A 25,335-nucleotide genomic window follows, 5' to 3' on the forward strand; every position below is an offset into this window, starting at 1 on the left:
TAGAAAACATTGGGCCCAATATTGATTCTAACAGTCCTGAAAGATTGAGTATGTTTAGAGACTGACAATGAACCTATGATGATTTTAAGGTTATAATATTCTAAAATCTGAATACCCATTTAATATGGAGGTGCAGTGTGAGTGACAGATTAACTTGATCTCACTTTCACCTATCAGATCCATAACCATCTCTGGAGAACACTAGATTTAATTATCTTTAGTTAGATGGAAACCAATTTTTAAAGCATATATTCCACTGTCAAGTTTTACACCAGTTTTAAAAACACCGACAAATTCTACAAATCATGAAAAATTATCTAATACATTTGTAAAGGGTAGTGGGAATCCTTAACTTACTTAATTAGACAACCAAGATATGGCATTATGTCTTTATTTTTCATACAAGGTGCCGTTGCAGGTAACCAGAGAATACACTGTTGTTTTCAGATATACAGAACTGAACAAAAGCATTTTAGCATGCTGATTCATTGTACATAGAAAACTGGTGATCATCTTCAGACACTAAGGCTAGGAAATAAAATGGGTTAATGTCATTTGTTGGTATGTTTATGAATCAGCAGTGTTATAGGCTGCCTTTACCTCAAAGCAGAATTAAAATCATTCTGGCAGCTTTGGGCAATCCTAAAATGCAGGTCTAGTGAAGCGGGTAACAAGCGAGCAAGACAGGTAACTATGACCCATTCTGAAGGGAGACTGATTTGGTGCCTGGCTCAGCACATTTTAAAAGAGTTGATACAGCCATCTTAACAGTTTAAGACTGAGTTTCCCTTACCACATAAGTTGGCAATCAGCATGATTGAGAATTTCTGAAACATTAGCTGAATAAGCCTAGGGATAAAAAAACAGAACACTGTCCATATAACAGAATTGCTACTTCACTTTTACCCACTTCTCACCTGTTGTCCTACAAAAACACCTCATCTGATGAATTAGTGAAAGCCTCTAACAACTGTAACAAGACCTTTCTTAACCCAGCTCTAGAAACTAAGTATCAGAAATAAGTGCCTGTGAAGTCAGGATGTCCAGGGGAAAATGGCAGTGTTTCTACTGGAGGTAAGTGTCAAGTTTCCTCTTGATGTTATCAAAGGAATCTGCTCCCATGTAATCAGCCTGGCCCTGTTCCCACCGCTCCTTCCGTTCTTCTGAGGATACTAAAGGCTGTGCCGTAGCTGAGATCTCCCCAAGGGACAGTTGTGATATAGCTCCTGAGACATCCTCCTAGAAATGAGAGCATAATCAGAGACTCCTTGAGAGCTGAAAAATCAGACTGTTTTGAAGAATGCAATAAATTGAAGAAGGTGAGAAAAGCCAGGATGAATTTATCATGCAAAGTAGCAAAAACTGAAAAGTATTACATGAAACAAACAAAAAAGACACAGAAATACAAGGGTCATATGATTTTTTCCTAACGAAATGAAGACTTCTTGACTCAGTGAAAACGTTGGGAGAACAAAGTAATTAGGGTTAATGTTTAAGTTCTGCATACCTTTCTACAGAAGCCACAAGAGAAAGCCAGTGTATAGACCAAGTCTGAAAGCTGCAAACAGTTCATTAGAAAGTGTAAGATGGATGGACAAGGGAACATAAGTTTCACGATAAATTCTTGATCTGTGTGGGCTCAGAAAGGTTGAGAACTTAAACAAAATGATACCTCCGAGGCTAAGCTAAGAATCTAACCAGAGCCACACCACATACACTAGTTGTCATGTTATAAAAGTGAGAGCTAAACCAAATTCATCTTCTTGTTCAAGCTTATTACCAAGTAGCATCTATTCTTGTAGCTTCTATTAATTTAATCAGCTTAGTTTTGAACAACTGTTTCAATTCCCATCTTCACCTTTCTTGGTTCATAATTCTCAGTCCTTGGGTTGCAGAAGGAACAAAGTAAATGTGTAAGAAATGGAGCAAACCTGATCTACCTTAAATTTGATTTTCATTATATAGATAGATATGCAGTTAATTTCAACTGTACCATAAAGGAATATCAAGGCTATCCTTCAAAAAGCTCTGAGGTAAGAAGGTACTGGAAATCTTAGCAGAGAGAAAGGCAAATGAATACATATAGGTATTGCTTTTGAGAAAGTGGTAAAGCAAAATTTTGATTACCTGTTTTTGTTACTATATATAAGTGTATATGTATGCATTTGAATAAAATGGAACATTATGGTATTTGGGTGGATTCCATGGGACCATGTTATGGCTGAGGCAACATAAGTCCTTCCCTTAGATTAGCCTGGGCTTTGTCTTCCACTTGCAATGGGAGTGGCAGAGAGGATCCTCCAGGGTCCTCAGCTCACAATATTTTTCATTAGGGTAACAGTCTCTCAGACCTGGATTCGAGTCCCAGTTCTGCTACTGACTAGTCTGTTACACAACTAAGAGAAGTTATGTGACTTCGTTAAGCTTCAGTTAATATATAAAAGGGGGATATTAATAATAACAATACTTGATAAAGTAGTTGTAAAAATAGGTAACTTTTCTTAAGCACTTACCATGTGCCCAGCAATGTTCCAAGTACTGTACAAGTGTTATTTCATGATCCATAGAAAACAATTAGAGTAAGAATGTGCAAGTTATTTTTCCCTTTCTCCTTTTTATATTTTGTTACAAGTGTTAATAAGTGAAATGGCTAAAATGTATACCATAGCAAAGAGACAGATCTCTTATAACCTTAGTCTCTTATAATTACAGCAAGGTAATTAACTGATCAGTTAGATTTGATTATAATTCACCCATTCGGTTCTATTCTTTTCATCTTAATCAGTAGCATAAAAGTTTAATTTCTTAACCTTTTCTAATTCTTCAAAAATAACAAACCTCAGAAGAAGACCTTTAAAGTCACAAAAGATGCTTAACAGTTTGTTATTATAAATGTTAATATGTCCACTTCCTCTTACAAGATTTCTTTAAAATACATTCTTCTGAGCAGATAGCAAAAATAATATAGGTATTTTTAAATGTCTGCAGTTTCTAAAACATGAAGTGGGTCATTCTTTATTTTTATAAACAACCGCTTTAGGAATAATCTTACAACCTTAGGACAATGGGCTAAGAATTTTGTAGTTACAATATATGGGTATACAGTAAAACCTCTAAAACCCTTTCTTATGCTCTAAGACCTAATGAAATTTGCCACAAAATCTACTGCTTTAGTCTTTGTTGGTAATATTTCTCCTCCTCTGAGTGGATATTGTTTTCTTTCCACAAAATCTTATTTATCTCTGTTTAAAATACCATGAAATACTCCATCTACTGGCATACCAAGTTTTTAAAAATACAGCATTAGTTATCTGAAAGGAAAAAACAGAACCTACCACATTTAGGTATGAGTGGGTGTCTTTGACAAGGCCAAATTCTTGAAGCAGAGGTAAAACACTGGTGGTAAAGATGTCCCACCACAGGTTGAGAAACTGTGGATGAATCATGGTGGGATCATGGGACTCACTTTTGACACTTTTTGTTTTAGGATCGTAAGCGTAATTCCACGGTTTGATTCGTCCCAGGAAATGCACAACCTTGGCATTTGCACCAAACCTGCCAAGTGAACACAAGTTGAAACGGTTAGTGGACTCTGAGTGCTTAACAAAAAGATAAGCAGCACTTTGTTCCCTAGCCTTAACAGTGCACCTTCCATTCTGCAGTACTGGTTGGAAAGGAAATTGAGTTCACTGAAAAATTTTTAGACATGTTTTTAAGTTATTCAATTTTATGTTAAATATACATAAAAACCCAAAAATATCAGTGGATCAGTGCAACAACAAAAACAGTAATTCATTGTGGATGGGAAAGGTATGACCACTTGGGAAACCATTTGATATTATCTTAGTAAAGTTGAAAATGCTCATGCTCTGCTCTATGTACCCTAACAAAACTCTTACACAGTGTAACAGGAGACATAATCAAAATGTTCAGAGCAGCAGCATTGTCTGAAACGGGCACAAACTAAAACCAACTGGAAAGACTGTGTTAGGTGTGATTACTTTTCAGCAAGTGTTCACTTCTTTTCCCAGTCTCCATGATGGAGTACACTTTCCTTCCTCACTGATGTTGGGCATGCTCATATGACTTGCTCTGGCCAACTGAATGTGGGCAGAAATGACAGTGTGCCTTAAGAAAAGCATTGTTTTTGTTCACCCTCTCTGGGACGCTGCAACGTCTGCCAGCAGAAGAATGTGCCCTGGGTAAAAAAAATGAGACACATGGAGCAGATGTGGATTAAACCTGTGACCTGGCTCCGAACCCAGCTGGGATTATCAGAGCTGTCCTAGCCTTTCCACAAATATGAGCAAGAAATGCATGTTTACTGTTGAATGCTACTGAGATTTTATGGTTATTCCATCCTTTTTTTTTTTCATTCAAAAATATTTATTGACTATCAGCTCTATGCTAATCACTTCATTAAATATTCCCACTTTATAACTGCTCTTTCGACTTTTTAAGTTTCCATCATTTTTTTCCTAGACACAGACCCATATTCTCATTTGGTTGAAAGGAAAAGACTGAGATGAGGAGGCACACATTATCTGTGTTCCCCTTTCTATCTCTGGCAGAAAACTTAGCTAAAGATATTTTCCCTCATGTAATTTCAAAAGCAAGTATCACTTCTTCACCTTAAAATTTTAAATGGCTCTCTGTGCCTGTCCTATGTATTAAAACCCAAATTCATGACCTGGTTATTCACATTCTATTGTTTTTAAAGGACAACTTCTGGTATATTCATATCATGGAATGTGATACAAGAGTGAAAAATGAACTATAGCTATACACATCATGGAGCAAATGAGTGAATTTTTTAATTACACTGAAAAAAAAAAGAAATACATACATTCAAATTAAACACCTATGAATCCACTTATATAAGGACAAAACCAAAAAAGTACTATTAAAGACTAGAAAAGCAATCTATAAATTTCATGGTAAAATGGGACAAATCCATGGGTGTTGGGCTCAAGTGTTAGATTTTAGTGAATTTATCCTACAGGCAACCAAAGGATTTATTTGATCATGATATACAGAAATAATACAAACTCTATTCATGTTACTTTTCCTGTCTCCTAAAATTTTTTAATGTCAGAGACCTGTTATACAGCTATCATTATCTAAGAGTCTACTATGTTTGGGGCACCAATTATTTAAGGACATGATTGGGAGTAACAGTCCTCCAAGTTAGATTTTACTAATGAGTTAATGGAGGCTCCTAGAGGCTGAGTTGCCCAGAGCCATACAGCTATTAAGTGACAGAGATGGGATTTGGCAGTTTTGCCTCTCTCTTAAGCCTGAGCTCTTACCATTCTACCATGCTGCCATTCCAAAACTATTCAAGAAAAATAGAGCCTATTGTAAATTTCCTCCTAAGAGTGACTATCCCACAGTGCATTTCTTTTGAAAAGGAAGTAGATACCCGGTATCCACAAGTTTACTCTTTGTTTTATACACATAGTATATTTACATACATAACACACACACACTCACACACATACACACAAGTACTCAACTTTATCCTTAAAAGGATATGAAATCATAATGCTCAAATTTGTGCACAGATATGGCTATCCATTAAATAAGCAACTGTTATGTGAAAGGCACTATGCCCAGTGTATGGTCCCAAGAGGCTTTTGTCCAAACAGCAAGATAAGTCATCCATATAAAAATAAATAATAGCACAAGCAAGGCAACAATTCAAGGCTACCACGGCAATGCTGACATTAAGAGCTATGGAAATTATAAAGCAATTTAGTGCAGGTAGGGGTTTTCAGAAGAGGCTTTGTACAGGAAGTGGGACCCAGATAAGGCCTGGGAAAAATGGGCAGGATTAATGTAACTGATTGGGGCTAGGGTACTGAGGGGCAGAACAGAAAGAGCTCACGAAGATTCAGGAGTGTGATGGCAGGGAGATTCATGAGAGAGAAAGGGAGAAAGATGCTGAAACATAAAGAAATCAAGTGCAGGCTTCAGATATTATTGGTTCAGGGTATGGTCAGCCCTATTTCTGGACAGTAAGGAACGGGAACTCTTTTTACTGGTATGAAGATATTACTTGAACCTAACTGCCACACACCTAACAGATCTATGGAAATGAACAGGGGTAGAAGGAAAATAAGTTTTAGAGCAAGGACTCTGAGAAGAGCAGGCTTGGGTAAGTCACCGAACATGGAAGGTTTGGGCTGGCCCAGCCAGGGACCTTTCGAGCGTTGGGGAAGGTGAGAAGTAAGATGCCTACTAAGTGGGAAACATAGGGCTCAGGAAGCTGGAAGGGAGGCGAAGACAGACTTTGAAGTTGGCATAAGGTAGCTATGCACAGGATGTGCCTGGAAATCACCTGGGGCTGCCCTGGGCCTAATATAAGGGGCCTAACAACACTGGCTACCCTATATGAAGGTTTGTAAGTTATACAGTTAAAGCTATATAACTATATAAGTATGTACTAACTGTACAAACAGAACAGTATTTATTTACACAGAAAAGCAGTCTGAAGGACTTGCTCTATTAGCGTTCATAATAAAACACTTTGTTTACAAAAAGAAGAGCAAAATGTTTCAGTTTTTGTATCTAGAGTTTCAATTAAGATATAAATTTCATGTAACTTTTTAATGTATCATATTGCCTGAGAAATTTGTTTAAAAATAATTTTCTATTATTTTAATCAATTTATTCAGTCATTAATGGAAATCCAAAGTAACCATATTAAAATAAAATAAATAAGAGCACGAGTCATAAGCACAAGAGGAAATTACTACTTTCTTCAAAGAATATTTTATCCTAAATGCAAATTTGGGAGTGTTCCTCATAGAAGGGTAATCCAGGATAGTTTTCTGGCGTTAGCTCTCCCTCACCAAAGGCAACAGTCAGGTACCAGTTAGAGTTAAGGTTACTTGCCTAAAAGCAAAATAGTTGATGAATAAGAAGGGGAAATGTTGATGTCAGAAGATAAAGTCAACTGACCTCGACCCAGAACAAGGATAACCAGAAAATTTACTGACTCACTGCCTGATTTATCCATCAAATTACCAGCCAGGAACAATAAAAAAAAAAAGTTGGTTACATATCACAATTGTCTCTAAATTACTGAGAGCCATTCATTCTGACCCAGTAATGGGGATTTGTCTCAGCTTGCACACATCTCTTAAAATAAGTGTTCTAATTTTAACCACACAGAATCTCAAAAGAGACGTCCAGATCACAAGACATAGTTTGAACCCGAGCCAGCAATAATACTGCTTATGTTAGCCATTAAAATAATCCTTGTGACCTAATGTTACCAAAAGATCAGAGAGAATTTTCATGACTAGTTTAGAAGTTGAGAAATGTAGCTGGTAACATGTGGATGAGACTATAGAACTGTTTAGAATGAAAAAAATCCATCACAGTGCACACAGGGACAATTTAATGTGAAACTCCTTATGTGCAATGTTCAATTCGGTATCAAGAAAGAGAAACTGCACTGCTTGTGAGACCCTTCTCTGGGAAAGGTGGCAGCAGTGCTAGCCATCCTCTGCCCACTCCAATGACTCGTGTTCTCTGGTACATGGCCACTCGCTCTTATACCTTCTTAGACTTACTCTCACACAAAGATCCTCCTCCTACAACCAATTAGCCACCTCTCTTTTCTCATCAAAAAAAAAAAAAAAATTCCTACGCTTACCCACTCAGTCTAAATCAAGTGTCTTAAACTCAAGTGCCCATAGGGTGGGCTGGTCAGGCAGAGGAGTGGACCTGGTGAAGTGGGGACTGTGGAGCATGAGCAAGCGCATGTTCCATCATCAGAAAACAGCTGCTATCCAGAAAACAACTGTGGCCACCAGGGACCCACCCAATTCTTCCTTGCCTTTCAAGCTAAATAACCCTCCCAATTGTGCTCTGGAAATCAGTACAAATATCAGTACTCAAAGCCAGACTTCAATTACCTAGACTAGGACCTACCAGGTCGGCCTCTCTTCACAAAGTAGGCCAGGGAAAGCCCCAAAAAGCCAGGCCACTAGGGAGACTTTCCTGGGGTTAGTATGTCATTCTTAGTCTCTCTTGGCTCATTCATTCATTCATTCATTCATTCATTCATTTAAAACAATAAATCCACCTCCCTACCTGCATCTGTACCCATGCACTCTGCCTTCCTTCATGGTATTGTCCTGACTCTCTTCTGAAGCTGACCTCTCCACTATGCACTAGGATGCATCCCCTTTCACCTACTCAAGGACATCCTGCCAGCAAGTCTCCCTTCAGCTTTCTGCATTATAACTGTTCTCTCTCTTTCTCCCTCCTTCATCATTCCCATCAATATACAAACATGCTGTAACTTCTCTGATCTTTACAAAACAAACACCACCCTCTTGATCCTACATCGCCATCCAGCCACCAACCAACTTCTCTGCTCCCTTTTAAAGAAAATGTTCAGAAGAGTTGTCTACATTCACGATCTTCAATTCTCTCTTTTCTTGGATCTGCTTCAATAGGCTCTCTCTTCCACCATTCCACCAGATGTGCTCTTGCTGAAGTCACTAGTGACCATCACATTCTAGGTTCAGTGCCAGTTCTCAGTTGTCCTCTCTCAGACCCATCACAGCATCTGGCACAAATGGATCACTTCTCCCCTCTGTGAAATGCTCTTTGCTTGGCTTGTGCAGCACCTCGCTTTGCTGAGCTTCTTCCTACCATGCTGTTCTCAGAATCTTGAATCTGTTCCTCCTTATTTCCTGCCTCAGGGCTCAGTCTTTAGGACTCTCTTCTATCATAATCATGCTCTTGGTTACATCATCTCATGGTTATAAATATCACTCATATGCTGACAACTCCTATAGTTATGTCTCACCCAGACCTCTCTCTTCAATTCCTAACTCTTATATCTACTAACCTGTTACACATTTTCACTAGAATGTTTAATATGCACCTCAAACTTAACACAACCAAAACTTAATACATTCAATACATCTCTGGTCAATGCTTGCTCCTGCCAACCTGATTCACCCACAGTCTTTCCCAGCTCAGGAAATGGCAATTCCTTTATTCCAGTTGTGTAGGCCCCAAACCTGTAAGAGTTATCTTTGACATCTTTCTCCCACATCCCATTGAATATCTGATTTTTTTCATAAGAAGTTGGAATTCTGGGTTTCATGTGAAATTCCCTAATTTTTAAGCACTGATAACAGCATTGAAAAACAACTGTGAGAGAGACAAAACATATCTGTGGGACAAATACAGTCTGTATCTTACCAATTTGCGACCTCTGAGGAGAGTATGACTACCACTCAATCTCATGAACCTCCTCTCCTACTGAGATGGTGTTTCTCAACCAGACTTCTGTCCCTGAGATATCACTCTGTGTGCCCTCTTTGACTATTGTCGGAGCAGCCTCTAAAGGCTGGGCTGGGTCTGACGGGAAGCTCTTCCTTGGTGATGAGCACCAAGGTGGGAGAGCGGAATAGGCAGCAGTAAGATCTGAGGACAGATCAACTGATAGAGATAAACACCTGAAGATGAAGTCAGATGATCAGATGGCCATGATAAGAAATGGGACACCTGGGGCCCAACAGGCATCACTAATGCCCAGAAGGGAGAAATAAGACATCTATGCAATCACCACTTGATTCTTCTTCCACACTCAAACCATGATGGATTGTGCCATGTGATGTACAGGAAACCCTGCACACTTACGCAGTTGCTAGGTTGATAAGGCTCTAACTCCCTCCTTCATCTATGAGGCCTCCAGTAAGCAGAATGTGTGGACTCCTCTACCCTGCCAACTGAATGACAAATGGGTGAGTGGACCAACGAAAGGCTGAAAAAATAAGAGTGATCCAAACTACAATGCCTCAGAGTTTCAAGTAAAGAAGTAGGAGTATGAAAAGAAATGAACACTGAAAGGCTATGGCTTCGATGACAATAGTCATGGGGAAAGCTGGAGCCAAAGGCATCTCAAGGACCAAAAAAACCCAATCAAATCAGAAATATACAAGAACGATAGAATTTAGTACACTGAAGGTTCGGTATCATTTTTGGAGAATATTAATTTTTAAAGAGGTTTGATAAGCTCTTAGTGAATAAGCCACACTCCTAAAAAAGAACTAACAGATATGAATGTCTTCAGAAAGGTTAAAAGCAGTGAACAAATGGAAAGAAATCTTTTAGGTTTCTAGACCTAGTTTCTGAGAGTAGGCCAGGCTAGGTCTCAGATCACATCTAAACTCAAATAAAAGGGTAAGTTAAAAGGCTTATTTGGAAATTATTTGGTAGATCAAGCTTTATAGTTAATCAATTCGACCAATTAATTTGTATGGCAGTTTTAAGCAATACCAGAGAATTCTTTAGGACTGTTTTAAGCCCATTTTATATAGCACGATATGATATACACAACTTTTAGTAAGTGGATATACTAGAAAGCTAAAATGGAATTAAATGACTAATTTTAAAAAGACTAATGAGATTTTGCCTAGTGCTATGTATGCATAAGCCAAATGCTATGCTACATAGATAAAATAGCCCTTCCAGATGGAGAAAACTTAAAGAAAAAAACCTAATATTGATTAAAGCTTGCTATTTCCCAAACATTATGCTAGTCGCTTTCGGAAATATTTCACTAAAAAATGAATTTATAAATTCGTTTTTCACTGCACATATTACAAATTAACTCAAAAATTACTCAACGAAGCATTTTAGTTCTCAAATTATGCTGTGTTAAAGAGGATCTTCTATTACAGAAAATATTACTAATTGTTTTTCAGAAGCTATGTTTGATTATTCAAAGGGGTAAAACTATTTAAGTGTTTCATGTTTTACTCTATCCAAATGGTATATAGAGAAAAGTATTAAATGTGCTACTTTCATGGCTCAAATTCTTTTAAGTTTGCTTCATATTAGATTATCCTTTAGTGGAAACTTCAAATAATAGCAAGGCTAGACCTGTTCTAAGATATCTGAAGCTCTAAGATTCTGGGGCACCTAAATATTGCCTTGCTGATCTCATGGCACATGGTTGCTTGGAGTTGGTAAGACAAATTCTCCACTCCCCTTTTCATGAAACTCAAGTTGCTCTAAACCACTCCATGGTTTCTCATTCTACCTGCCACCACTGATGCTGTTCTAGGGATAACCAGAAAACCACAGAGCCACTCGGTCCTGAAGACCATCAAGGTTATTCTGAGCCCAATAGTGGGTTTCAAATTCATGCTGAGGTCCCAGAGGTCCACAAGGCTCCTTGTGGAACAGCTAAGGTGGCCTGGATGTTTGGGATTGTCTACTGCAGCTTAAAGATGTGGATCACAATTTTATATTAACTTGAAATAAAAATGAAATATCTGCCTTTTTAGCCCTTCCCAATTTTAAGAAAAACGTAAGAAAAAATGTCTCTGGAGATGGATCTCTGAAAATAAAAGCATTTTCTGGCAGAGGGAAGGAAAAATGAGTTATCTGATCTGGTTTTAACACTCCTAAATAGGCAGCAATGCGGTGAGACAAAGTCATTACTATAAGCAGTCTTATCATAGTAATGTAGAGCTGACATCTCCAAGGGTGAGCTTCACAGACGTAGCACTAGCTCCTGTCAGGCCACAGGCCAGATGACGTCTGCCTAATGGATGGGTGACGTCTGCCTAATGGATGGGGTTGCTCCCAATTTCCCCAGTGCGTCATATACTCTATGATTATGGCAATAAACCAAGGAGACTTCCAAAATTAGCACTCATTTGTTGAGCCAGGAAGAAGGAACCATCCTAACCATTTTGGTAATTTAGATCTCAAATTGTTTTTCTGGGAAATTCACTTAGAGGATATAAAAACAACTGGATTCCTTAGAGAGGGGAACAAGGTTCCAGCAAATGAGTGAAAACCTTAAAAACTTAACTCTGCTTCACCTGGTTCTTGTTTTTCTTTGTCAAAATAAAATAACTGCAAGCAGTATCTGTGCAAATCAGACTATTATTGAAAGGTACAGTGTGTTCAATTATGGCAGCAAGGTGAAAATCAGATGAACTCCAAATGAGCCATAGGAAAAACAGTTGCTAGGCACTGGGGCCCACATTGCATGAAAAACATGAATCTTTAAATGCTAGGATGACTCTGTTTAGGAACTGAGACCAACTGTCAGATTCACGTCTCCCCAACATATTCACCTCAGGACATATGCTCACTGTGCAGAATTGAGTGGAATGGTGGGCAGAATTGCTCACACTATTAATGATTTTTTCTCCTTTGCACACTCATCGTTTTTGCAGAATTGAGTGGAATGGTGGGCAGAATTGCTCACACTATTAATGATTTTTTCTCCTTTGCACACTCATCTCCTTTGCACACTCAGCTGAATCTAGTTAATTAAATCAAGCAACTCCCCTATTAAAGACAAATTCAGTTCTAGGGGGTCAGCTGTCATGGTTTACATGAATGCTGTTCAAACTAGCAGGGTTAGTTTTGAGGCAATAAGGATTAAAAAGAATCAGGCCCATATTTTCAAGCAAGACAGGTTTGGACTTTATCAGGCCAAGGACTAAGAGGCAAAAATAATGCTTCTCCTATTCTATCCCTTGATTATGAATCCAGTTTTGTTTGTTTTACTCAAACCACAGTTAGTGTGTTTGAGAGTCTGCCTGTTTTGTGCTAGAAAGGGAAGAGAATCAAGAGGCTGTAACATGTCGGAGAAATATGCCAAGAAAACAGTTAGGGAGGCAAGAACACAAGATACTTATCATCTTTATCTGGGAGACGTGACAAAGTCTGCCCAGAAAAGAATGGAAAAGGAAACATTCTGCCACAAAAAGCCAGACTTACTCATTATTGTGGTGCAGACTTATAGAGAGGATTCTGGATAATGAAACATGAAGAGTAAAAGGCCCTTTGTTTTCTGCTCACTCAGGAATGCCCACGTAGGATGGAGAGTGAAGAGCCAACCCATCTCAATGAAGTTTTGCTGTTCACGGCTGTGTCTCAGGATCAACCTGACAGCTTGGCCTCCGTTCAGGAAACCTGAATCATCTTCTTGGTTAAATACAAATGAGTCAGAGGCTAAAGAACAGGGCCCAGGCACTCAGTGAGACAAGTGCTGCAACTAGGCTGTATTGGTTGCTGAATTACAACAGCACCAGCGACAATGCCAAGCAAGCATGTTCCCAAAAACAACAGAGCACTTTAAGTATATGAGCTCACTTCATCCTTATGGTAGGTATTATTTTTCTCCTTGTCTTGCATCTAGGGAACTGAGGCACAGAGCCTGAGCCATGTAGCAGGTAAACAGCAGAGTGAGGCCATGTGACCTACCTTCTTGACTTCAGAAATTACTCTTATGTTATACTATCTCTCAAACAGAAAGGACTAATAACCTAATGTTTATTGAGTGCCTAAGGGAAGGCCAGGCCCTGTTTTAACCACTTCACATGATTACCTCCCTCAATGCCCACTAAAATCTTTGTGGTACATTGAGGCAGAGAGAACCATCTAGGAAGTGGCTACTCCAAGAAGTGAACTGAGATAGTCCAGCTCCCCCAACCCCTGCTCCTGACCATGACACCACACTGCTGCCAGCATCTTGCTTAATGCCTACAACCCCGTGGAGGGAACTGTTATCACCCTCATTTTACAGGTGAGGAAACTGAGACTCAGCAGCCAGCACGAGGAAGGAGTTGGGTCTGCATCCAGCCTGTTTTCTTGACCATGACATACAAATGATTTATCAGAGGGCCAGGCACCCCAGGAACTGATGGGACTCCTTTCTCATAAGTTAGCTAAGTTACTCCAAGCATAAATGGATCGAAAACATCAAGGCCTCTCCCCACCATAGCTATGTTTCTTACAAGAGAAAGACATCCCTCAAAGTTCCCACCTGTTGTTGCCATCAGACTGACAGTGCACCCAAAAAGTCTTAAACCCACTTCCCTGTCCCCACCATCCTCAAGAAGAGTTAAACCATTTGCACTTACGCTTTAAATGCTGGAAGGTAGGAGTATATAGAAATGCTGCTTAGGTTATAAATAAATGGCAGGTGTTTTCTGATATCTGTTGTTGCCCAGCTGCTAAAAAACGTATTCAGTAAACCCTGGTCCCCACCTGAAATTAAAAAAAAAAAAAAAGAAAGAAAGAAAAGAAATTACAGTCACAGTCTTCAAGGTCAATTCAATAATTTTAAAGGAATATATACCTAGACCTTTAAAAACAGGTACTAATTCCATTTTTTAAATAAGAAATTCCATGTTAACATACTGAGGACATTTTAGGGGGTGACCATTTTTCCGGAGTTAATTCATTAATGCAACAAATATTTACTGAGCAGGTACTAAGTACCAGACACCACACCAGGCACTGGAGAGTCAATGGTTAACAGAGACATGGTCATCATCTTCGTCGGGATCTGGGAAGGGTGGGGGTCAGTGGGTACTGATACTGGCAAAACAAGAATCAATATTATCCGAAAAGGGGAGAGGAGGAGTAAAGAAAAATAAAGAGTACCACAAGTGCACATGGAAGAGGCTCGAGACCTTGCCTGATGGGTCAGGGAAGGCTTCCACGAGGAAGCTATACTTAAGCCAAGATCTGAGGAGTGCATAGGAGTACTTGACAGATGCAGGGGAAGAGAAGGAGGGCAGATGAGGTTCCAGGCAGAACAAAGAGCAAACACCAAAGACCTGTGGTCGGCACAGACTAGGCCACATCGGGCCTGGATTTTAGATTTTATGCCCAGTTGAAGATTTAGACATTATGTTAAGAGCAATGGAATAATAATTAAAAAATAAAAAAATAAAAAAAGTAAAGAGAGAGCAAACTGGATAATGAAATTATTTCCTGGGGCCCCCAAGTGTTGGCTCATTGACAGAAGGCCCAGAATACCACAGCCCCATGGTGCACTCTCCTGTTGCTAACCAAGCCTCTGGGCAGGTCCAGGTCAGTTACCACCAGGACCAAGGTCAGCTACAACCATAAAGCACAGTGCTTGTTCAGCCCTTGGGGGTTCCTGGACTTCTTGTCTTCCTTGCAAAGTGAGGACCATGCCATTCATTTGAAAGAAATAAAAGCAATAAAAATATGAGCACCTAATTTATAAACACACAAGTCACCAAATAAGTCACTATGCCACCTCAAAACATATTCTGCCATATAACCCATGTGCTTTGTGTTTTAGGCTCATGAGATTTCAGAAAACACTCACAGAACCAGAATCTTCCCTGAAGCAGAACAGCAGCTCAGATGTGTGGGTTGCGTGTATGTGTGCGCGTGGGGGATGGAGGTGGAAGGAGGGAAAATCCTGCACTTTCCAAGTTCGAAGCCAGTGTACTGAAGTTACTTCCCTCCTTGAGACCCAATTTCCTTTTCTAAACATGTAGCAGGTCTAATTGGGTGTCATTACTAATTGTTTTTTCTTGGTTTTAAAAGAGACTTTAAAAATTTAGAGATTTATTCAATATTTGGAGCTAAGCAGTAAGATGAGGGCATTAGGCTTAAAGTCCAACTGCACCTTATCCATCCTGTGTATCCCATCCTTTCCAAATACCCTCACAATCAACTCTACAGATCAAAGGCATTAGTTGAGCAAATGTCTATGGAGCAAACTCTTTGTATAAGGAGGCTCTGATAGGTTCCCATTCCTTAAGGGACAAACAGCTTAACAGAAAATTGCAGTTTCGCCTTTGTAAGTTATAAAGGACAATAAAAATGGCATCAGGATATGCTTCATTTGTTACATGAACAAAAGAAGATTTTAGTTATATAGACAAATTAATGTTTTGATACAAAAAATATTAAAGCCAAAACACCATATTATACATCAGACGCTCACTTTGGGTTCTACAAAGATATCTCAAATGTGGGCATAGACACTGATGGTTGAGTTGCAGAGGCCTGAAGTCTAATTTCCTTTTACAAATAATCATCCAAATAAAGCCTGAAGAAATGGTCATCTTCTTGGTTAAACACAAATGAGTCAGAGGCTAAAGAACAGAGGCTAAAGAGCAGCTTTATTCATAATAGTACAAAACTAAAAACAGCCCAAGTGTCCTTTAGTGTGTGTATGAATGTGATACTACCAACACTGTTTGAGTTCTCTGTGTGGCCTCCCCAATCCAACCCTGCTGTCTCCTCTCCCCAGAAGTAACCACTAATCATGAATTTTGTTTGCAATTGTCTTGATTTATATGTATGTATCCCCAGGCAACATATGTAGTTTTGCTGGTTTCTGAACTTTGTAAAATTGGGTTTCATACTATATATTTTGCTTGCTTCTTGTTTTGCGCTACATTAGAAGACCTTTTTTTTAAAATTAAGCAATTTACTTAAAGCAATTATTTTCCATACATAATGCAGTGAAGAAATCTATCTAATTCCATGAAGAACAGTAGTTGTAAAACAGAATTTCCAATCTCATGAGTTGAGCCTGGGAAACAGGAGTCAGAGCTGTTGCTCCCTAGAAGTCTGTGGCTTCTTAAAGAGTTTTTAAATTCAGCATGCTAACCATCTTTTTCCAAATGCACAATCCAAATCTCAAAGTTAGGCAAATGTTTTAGCTTCATCAGAAAAATCTATGTGTGCTGTTATCAATATCCTCTCTTTAGAAGTCCCTAAATTAGAGCACAGTTCAAAGGAGAATGCAAATCTAAGCACATCTGTGCTACAAAACATACGAGGATACCATTAATATTGCTGAATTTTCACTACAAAAACCCCAGGACTTTTGTCCAGTATGTTATAATCAAACTTCCAGAGGCAACTTTATTTATGCTGACAGGTTAAAACATTTTTAATCTCAATCATCTGAAAGCCAGCAAACATGATTAGCAGGCATGCTGGCAGCTGTGATCCTGTAGCATGGGTGTGGCAACACAGGTGAGAGACAGAAAGGAAATGGAACAAGGGACACTTGGCACCTGTTTGCAAACAAAAGCAAATATCAGATGTTGTATCATCCTCCCTCCCACTCTGCCTAAGTGCTAGTAATAACCTTATAACCCCTTGGTATTTTCTAGTTCTTTTGACTAGGGTCATGAACCTGGTAACCACAGACATACTGCAGCATTTATCAGAAAGTGGGCCTATTATTTTATAAAACAGAAATGGAATTGAGTGCTTTCTTTTATATTTGTGCACTTGTTCTGTGCTTCTGTAGTTTGCATGATCTTCCACAGTTTGTTGGCAGCTGGCTTGCCTACTGTAGACAGCAAAGGAGGGTGGGCCAATTCTGGTTTAAACATGAACTCTAGTATCTCAGCCATAGCAATGTTCTCCCTAAAACTGTGCTACTCAAAGTGTGGTCCAAGTCCCAGCAGCATGGGCATCACCTGAGAGCTTGAGAGAAACGCAGAATGTTAAGCTCCAGCCCAGACTTACAGAATCAGAATTCACATTTTAATCCCTAGGTGATTTGTTTGCCTATTAAAATATGAAAAGCATTGATTTAGAGTCCTTTAGAGAATGACTCTTTTTTATGTTATTATATCAAAGAATGTAATTATCAGAAATGTCATTTCTATAGAAAATGTCTAAAATTATATAATTAGGTGTAAACATCATAAATAGGATGAGTAAGACAGGTTCCAGCTTTCAAATGGTTCTCAATCTAATAAGGAGACAGAGGGGCAGATATCAAGTAAAGTAAAATATGCTTAATACTGTAATAGAGATACAGGTAAGTGCTGAGATGAAAACGTGACTTACTCCTTAACACTGACTTCGCATAATATACTTGGCAGGTTTCATCATCCCTCCCTGTAGCAAGCATGCCAAGGATTACTAAACTGCAGTTTATAAATGGCCCTGCTCGTGGGGAGGTTTACTAAAATTCATCGGATTAACCCCAGGGTAGCTCATGCTAATCCAGGCACTGGGAGAGCGGGTCTCAGCATCACTGCCATCTCACTGGCCTCAACCTATTTAAGCCAACAACAACTGCCTTACTTTACATTTTATGTTCTAGCTTTTATTTTTCACTTTAAAACAAAGATTCTTAATAATCAAGCTAGTAAATGGTTATATAAATTGCAAGGGAACATTTATTCTTGGCTTAAATTTCACTTTCTCAGTCTAAGGCAGATCCTCCTGGTCTAGATTCCTTTAGCACTCTGAATTTATCGGAATCATAATTACATAATTAACTGTGTAATTAGTTAAGTGTCTGTAAGGTCTCACAGACTATAAGCTTTAGAGATGCAGAGATAAAAATCTCTATTATTTATCAATCTATTCCTAGCCCTTAAATTTAGCATCTTGCCCAGATTAGAAGCTAAAATAATTTCTGAAATACTGAAAAATGGACTATAGAAACGTAGATGGGAGTACGATTTCCAAGAATACGTCCAGACCCATCAAACAATGCAAGAATATCACCTGTGCTGCTGATTTAAAAAGACAAAAGTATTTCTAGATATTGTGGCTCAAAGGGGAATAGTGGCTGTATAGCAAGAAGATTTATGTTTCCATTTCTTCATCTGTAAAATGAGAAATATATCAGCTGTTCTGTCAGAGAAATGAATTTTACGTAATTAATGTGTAAAAAGGCCAGTGTAATAGATTTTCCTCCATCCTGTGTCATTCACAGGATACATTTTCCTGAATGTTGCTACACACACAACCCAGCCACAGAGCTGAGGAAGTCTCTGGTTCAGATCTGGCTTTGCCACCAGCTCAGGGATACTGGGCAAGCTGCTGTCCTGAACTAAAAGGATGGCAGGTTCCTAGGACCAGCTAAACTGAATGAATACATTAATGAGTGAATGAATGAATGACTACCTCACAGGATTGCTAAAAAATGTTAAAAAGGAAGTAAAATGATGACTGTAAGAGCCTGTACACATGTAACACTTTTAGTCCCTTCCTCCTCCTCTGCTTCTCGCAGGGTTCATGATCTCTGCTGGTTATAAGGCTAGAGACAAATAGATGGCTAAGCAAAAACAAAAACAAACAAAAGAAACTCATGGGTACAATGAAATAAAAATAGATCTTAAGAAAAAACTTATGTGTGCTCATTTATTTTGCTATTATATGTTATGACTTCTGCTTTTCATCTTTACTTATTCAAGATACTTACTTATTAGCCAAACTATCGATTAAATGACAAATGCAAGAGAACAGACAAATTTTCAAAGCAACTGATAAAACACCCTAAGGGCCACAAGCAGCCTGATATTTGGGCAGCTGGTGTTTGGACAAGCCTCCCCCAGGCAGTTGTCAAGGTAGAACCTATCAAGTCAAGAAACCAAGTGAGGCAGATTTGAATTTCTGAGCTCACTGGGTTTGGACAAGTACTATCTGGAAATGCCTCTTCTCTTCATTCCTTTTTTGGGCAGGTCCAGCTTGAAGCCTAACTACAAAGATCAGGGAAAGTGGCGGTGGGGTCGATTTTACCCTTTAAAAGAACTCAGTATCAAATTTTTTCATTAAAAGTAATTTTAAAACTTTATTATACTCACCTGATTTACTACATCTCCAAGCACAAAAGAAAGATCTTGCAATTTAAGCATCTCAGTGACCACTTAGAATTAGAATATGAAACACACAGGTATAATGACCTCACAGCAGAGCTTGGATTCTGTTTAAAGTTAAACCATACCTAACATTCTATCACCAATTTATTCTCTCCAACAATTTTTGAAAATTCAACCACAGTCCAAAATTTCATCACTCCAATAAAAAGTTTAGGATAATCAAAATGAATCCCAATTTTTTTTAAATAAGAACACTTCATGTTGGAAAATATTAATTCTTTTTATCTTAAGTTTTTTTTGAAACTAACACATACAGATGAAATTAATAGCAACTCTGAAGCACTAAACTCTTGTCTTCAACTGTATAAGCACCTTTAATTTAGATTCTTTAGAGTCACAGGGGGTCTATGGTCATGCTACCCTGAACAAGCCTGATCCTGTCTGATCTCAGAAGCTAAGCAGGGTTGGGCCTGGTTAGTAATTGAATGGGAGACCACCTAGGAAGACCAAGGTGCTATAGGCATAAAAAATAAAAAAAATAAGGGATTATAAGATGACAAGGTCCTTGCAATCTGTGAGGTCAACCAAGGGCTGCCGCTCCTAAAAAAACGAAACAAACAAACAAACAAACAAAAATAAAGTCACAGGGGAAAAGAAAATAAACTTCAACTTGAATTCAGATTGATTTCTTCAAATTAAGAGCCAAGACCATCAGCTTTATTGCACACAAGTGTGTGGAGACAAAATCGCTGATTAGTCTCTGTGATATTATGACCTCTCTTTCTCTCTCACTGTTAACAAGCCCTGAAGTTAACATTATTTTGTCACATTCTATAAAATATTAGTTTACATTTATTTCACAACAGCTATTGTTCAGCTTTCAGGAAAAATGTAACTTCGGTTATGAAGTAAGTGCCAAGACAGTTTGCAAATACAAACAACAGTATAGGAACTTAAACACTTCATGATGGGAAATTAGATGCCAGCCATGAATCAGGTATGGAGTCACTTGCTCTAAATTCTAATATTCTAGATATCTAGTAAGAAAAGAAGTCAAGGTATCTAGCACGATTTGCCATATGAGGATTATGCTCTTGGCAGGAGGTTGTGGTAGTGGAGGGTGTGACTAAGGACTAGTGATTAGAAGTATGACAGCCACATTCTTTCCCATTAGAAGAGTTGTGAAAGCAGCTGCAAATGCTCAGCCAGTAGCAGCCTGTGTGGCTTGTCAGTAGACACCAGGCCCCATTAGTTTTTGTTGAATATATGCAAGAGATTAAGCAGAACCTGCAAGATATTCAGACTGAGATACAGTCATCTGCAAAACAGTTTTCTGTAACACGAGTCTAAAAATGCTGGAACTTAAGCACCCTGCTCCTGAAACTGGGGGAATAGGGTGGACAGTTACCTGTGGATATTAAAAAATGTATGGTAAAGTGCAAGGAAATATTAGAAAATATTCATCTCAGTGCCTATGGCATAACACCTAAACAAAATTGGGCACTGTATGGAAAACCTGAGGCAAAGCAAGCTTACCGCCATTAGAAAAGAATGTAGCTCACAAGAAATATTTTATTAACATTAAGCATCAGTCCAATAAGTCTTTATGCTACACAGGTATGAATTTAATAGGCTAGTATAGTAGTCCCCCCTTATCCATTGCAAATATGTTCCAAGACCAGCGGTGGATGCTTGAAACTGTGAATAGCACTGAACCCTATATATATATATACATACATATAAAGCGTAGTGTATATATATATGTATATATATATATATATGTACATATATATATACACTACGCTTTTTCTATGCATACATACATTTTATGGTTCTCTTATGGATACTGGTAATTTGGCAGATCCAAATTACCAGTATCACTACTCTTGCACTTTGGAGCCATTATTAAGTAAAATAAGGGTTACTTGAACACAAACACTGTGATACCATGACAGTGAATCTGATAACCAAGACAGCTACTAGGTGACCAGCAGGTGGGCAGTATATACAGTGTGATTATGGATACACTGGACAAAGGGATGATTCACATCCTGGGTAGGACACAGCCAGATGGAACAAGATTTCATCGTGCTACTCAGAACGGCGTGCAATTTAAAACTTAAGAATTCTTTACTTCCAGAATTTTCCATGTTTAATATTTTTGGACCACGGTTGACTGCAGGTAACTGAAACCACAGAAGCAAAACCATGGATAACGGGGGACTACTATAAACCCTTCAACAGAGGAGCAGGCTCCCACAGGATGGAGTGAGTTTTCCTCAATAAGTAAAGCTTATCAACACATCAAGCAAAAACAGCTTTTCATTTAAGAGCTCCTATTTTATTCTGCTAAATTTAAACAACATATTGAGAATAGGTATAAATTCCTATTTGCATAAATTTTCAACTTTGTCAATTAAGCATTTCTATTAACAAGAAAATTCAACCCTTTACCAACAAAGAGCTAGTAAATAGTATACAGAAAGGCCAGCTCCTGGAAACCCTGCTGCTAAATAATGAAATGTGTTAGCAGGCACAGGGAAAATCTCTCAGTAATTTTACATTCTGGCTGAAAAAACAGAAAGTACTTTCTAGGTGAGCACTTTTCACACACCCTTGCTTCTTGACAAATTCACCAATTCCTCTAGTGCCCCTTGATCTTAGAACAAGATAGATGATCCAGGTTGGTTTTTACCTGTTAGTTAATTAGTTTTATATTCTAAAAGTGTAACCATGGCATACTATTGTTTGGTATCTAAACTCTTATCTCTCAACAACAAAATCTAATACTCTTCTAGATAAGAAGTTGGATTCTCTTTACACTATTACAATCATGTGGATTTCAGGCCACTGGACCTATTTCAGAATGTGACTCACACACTGGAGTTGAGAATTTACAACGATTCTGACAGGATTACACTACTTCCTTCAAATTTGATGAGAGGAGGTGAAGAAAGCTACACTCTGACAGGAAGGTTAAGACCAACAGTGGACTTCTGCTAAAAATACTCTTATCTTCTTTCACGTAAAGGTAACTTATAGAATAAGCAGTAGAAATAAAAAATACATGTTTTGAATTCAAATACTAATACAGCTGTCATTCCTTATATGAAAGGAAAGAAGCTAAAAAGCAAGTCAGTAAGTGAAGAAGTTACATTTAGCCTTGACCACAATGAACGCTCAACACATTTCTTACTTAAAATGGTTTAAAATAAGACTGTGCTTCCTGTCAGATGCTGCCATTCATTATGGTTCAGATATTCTTGCTCATTGTTTTAGAGCATGTAATGTCCTTGCACAGAGCAGTTTCTCAACCTTAGTATTACTGACCTTTTGGGATGGATAACTCTTTGTTACGGGGACTGTTCTGTGCATCAGAGGATATTCAGCAGAATCCTTGGCCTTTACTAACTAGATACCAGCAGCACCCTTCCCACTCAGTTGTGACAACCAAAACTGTCTCCAGATGTTGCCAAACATCCCCTGGGTGGGGGGAGGGGTGGAGGGCAAATCACCCCAGGTTGAGAACTACTGGCATAGAATATAAACTAGCCAAATAGTGAAAAAAGACTGAAACTTAAACTTCCTTAGTCTTTTCAAAGATATTTCAAATAACTGCATATCTCAAATCCTCAAATAATTAAACAGAATTCAATTTCTGTGAACAGCAATTGTTAAATCCCAATTTCAGTGTTATGTATAACTTAAAATGTTTTAACTTCCAATCTCTTAACTTCAAACACACTTTTAATCTTTTAATTTAAAAAGTTTAAATCTGAGGTTTTGATTTTTAAATTTAAAACTAGTTAATGGAAATGAGTCCTCATAACTGCACCCAGGTTACACTTCATATCAATTGAGGAAAGCTGTTTCTGCTAGTTTCACAGTGCAAATATCAGGTTTGCTCTTGGAGAGAAAAAGGGAAGAAAAGAAGTCCCTGGTACCGAGTCTGCTACAGAGCTCAGGGCCCAGCCCCATGTTCCTGACCTGGCCTTCCGCCACAATGTTAAGTATCTGACAGAGAGTCACTGCTCAGACGATGACTTCTTAGAGCATGTCCTCCTTCCTAGATACACTGGGTCTCTCCTTTATTTAAAATATCCATCAACATTAATTTTAAAAAAGAGCTGCTTTTACATATTAACTACTAGTTTTGTCTTATTGTTTACAGTTTTGTTGTTTAAAAAACAAAAATGGTTTATTATTATTTCAGAGACTGGCCTGAAATGGAAACCCACCTACTAATTCATTTGATCAAAATTCTCAAAAGGATGTGAGGCCCTAAATCACATGTAGTCAGAACTGTTCGTTCTCGTTCTCTCTCTCTCCATACACACACACACAGCTACAGATACATTTACACATTATGCAATATGGATGCTGACTTTGCCAATGATCTACTCTTCAGTCTTGCAGATACCACTCTATCTTATGCACAACCTTATAGGGAATGAGAATATAGAGACAAAAATTATTCATGTAAACTTTCCATCTTCTTTTTTAATGTCTCCCAGGAGAACAGAGCCAAATTATTTCAAATTATTGGTTTATTCCTCCAATTTCCATGGAGACAACATTTGTTCCTCCTGTTACCTCTTGCACGTAAGTTTACTCAGATTTAAAGATAGTTGTTAAAGTTTTTGATTTGTCTCACAGTCTTGAATTCTTGAATAATCACAGTTAACTTACTATACTCTAATTTAGACACAGGAGAGCCAATTAAAGAGAAGTCTGTAAAACTGCCTGTCCTAGTTTAGGTTAATCTTATGTACCTATAGAAAAAAAATCCATGTGCACACAACCACACAATATTTCCAGAAGCACACAACTTAAAATGCTACATCTCATGTAATGTTGTCTTCCAGGCACAAGGAACCATTGTAACTATACCCCAAGAAGAGCAGCCCCTAAAAGTTACTAACAGCTTATCAGTTATAATGATAAAAGATACATACCATCAAAACTACCTTGCTCAGAAGCAACGTGCAATAGCTGATTATATGTTTCAACTGAAGGTTGATAAACAAAGACTCCAGAATTGAAGCAGTCAGGCCACCCTGGATCTGGTGCCGCTGACAATTCTTCTCTCTCAAAAAGGTCATCAATATTTGCTAGGACCTGATTCAAAGAAGGAGGAGCGAAAGCATTACAGAAATGTTCTGCTGCAGCCTACCCTTCTTAAGTTCTCCCTAAGTTATCTAACACAAAAGATGCGATCTGTCACTGGTCTTAACTATTCAGATGACAGCTGTTAAGGTGGCCTAGGCCTACTCTCTTTCACCACCTGACACTTTTTATGACAGTGGTTTTATCTGAATTTTACTGTCAAGTCTAGACAGTGTTCCTCAAATGCCTAACTGATCTCAGTTACTATATACATCTTTTTAGCTATCAAAGCCCCACTCACCAGAGTATCTGCATCCATGAACACACATTTTGAATACTGTGTAAGTGACCAGCAGTGGAGTTTAGTTAATGTGATACCCAACTCAGGCCTCTTCATTAAGGTTAGATGAGCAGAATCACCACTGTCCAAGACGTCTACCATGATGACTTCATCAAAGACTGCCTCTAAAACTTTTCTGTCAAAATAAAATTAAAAAAAAACAAACAAACAACCGTGCTTAGCATTTTGGAACAAGAGACAAATAAAATAAGACTGCAATCTTATTAGCCCATCTCTCAATTACTAGAGCAATCTGTTACTTTGATATAGTACAATCTCTTAAATATGTCCTAATTTGCTTCAGGACAAATTAAGTTAATTTGTATGTGCAGTTAACTTTACTAAAATAATAAGAATTGCTTATAGTGAAGATGAAGCACTTGTCTTAAAACATTATTGTAGAAGAAGTTTTGTATTTTTTATTGTACTACTAATACCAAGAAAATTGTGGAAATGTGACTGACATTTGGTAAGAGTACATCT

At 38.2% G+C, this 25,335-nt stretch overlaps 1 protein-coding gene and 1 pseudogene across 1 annotated transcript in view; one reads left to right on the forward strand and one right to left on the reverse strand.

Annotated features, from left to right (window-relative positions):
* Positions 1–375: 375 nt before the first annotated feature.
* Positions 376–25,335, reverse strand: part of GYG1 (glycogenin 1) — a 28,582-nt gene continuing 3,622 nt past the window's right edge. The window contains exons 3-7 of the mRNA XM_023533156.1: positions 24,814–24,988; positions 24,362–24,524; positions 13,920–14,046; positions 3,336–3,555; positions 376–1,239 (exon numbers count right to left, since the gene is read on the reverse strand). Of these exons, the coding sequence (XP_023388924.1) occupies positions 1,066–1,239; positions 3,336–3,555; positions 13,920–14,046; positions 24,362–24,524; positions 24,814–24,988 (859 nt within the window). The 3' untranslated portion in view covers positions 376–1,065. The remainder of the gene's footprint in view (positions 1,240–3,335; positions 3,556–13,919; positions 14,047–24,361; positions 24,525–24,813; positions 24,989–25,335) is intronic.
* On the forward strand, positions 19,810–19,929 carry LOC111742596 (annotated as a pseudogene).

Source organism: Pteropus vampyrus, unplaced genomic scaffold (genome assembly GCF_000151845.1).
Source record: "Pteropus vampyrus isolate Shadow unplaced genomic scaffold, Pvam_2.0 Scaffold97, whole genome shotgun sequence".
Lineage (NCBI taxonomy): Eukaryota > Metazoa > Chordata > Mammalia > Chiroptera > Pteropodidae > Pteropus > Pteropus vampyrus.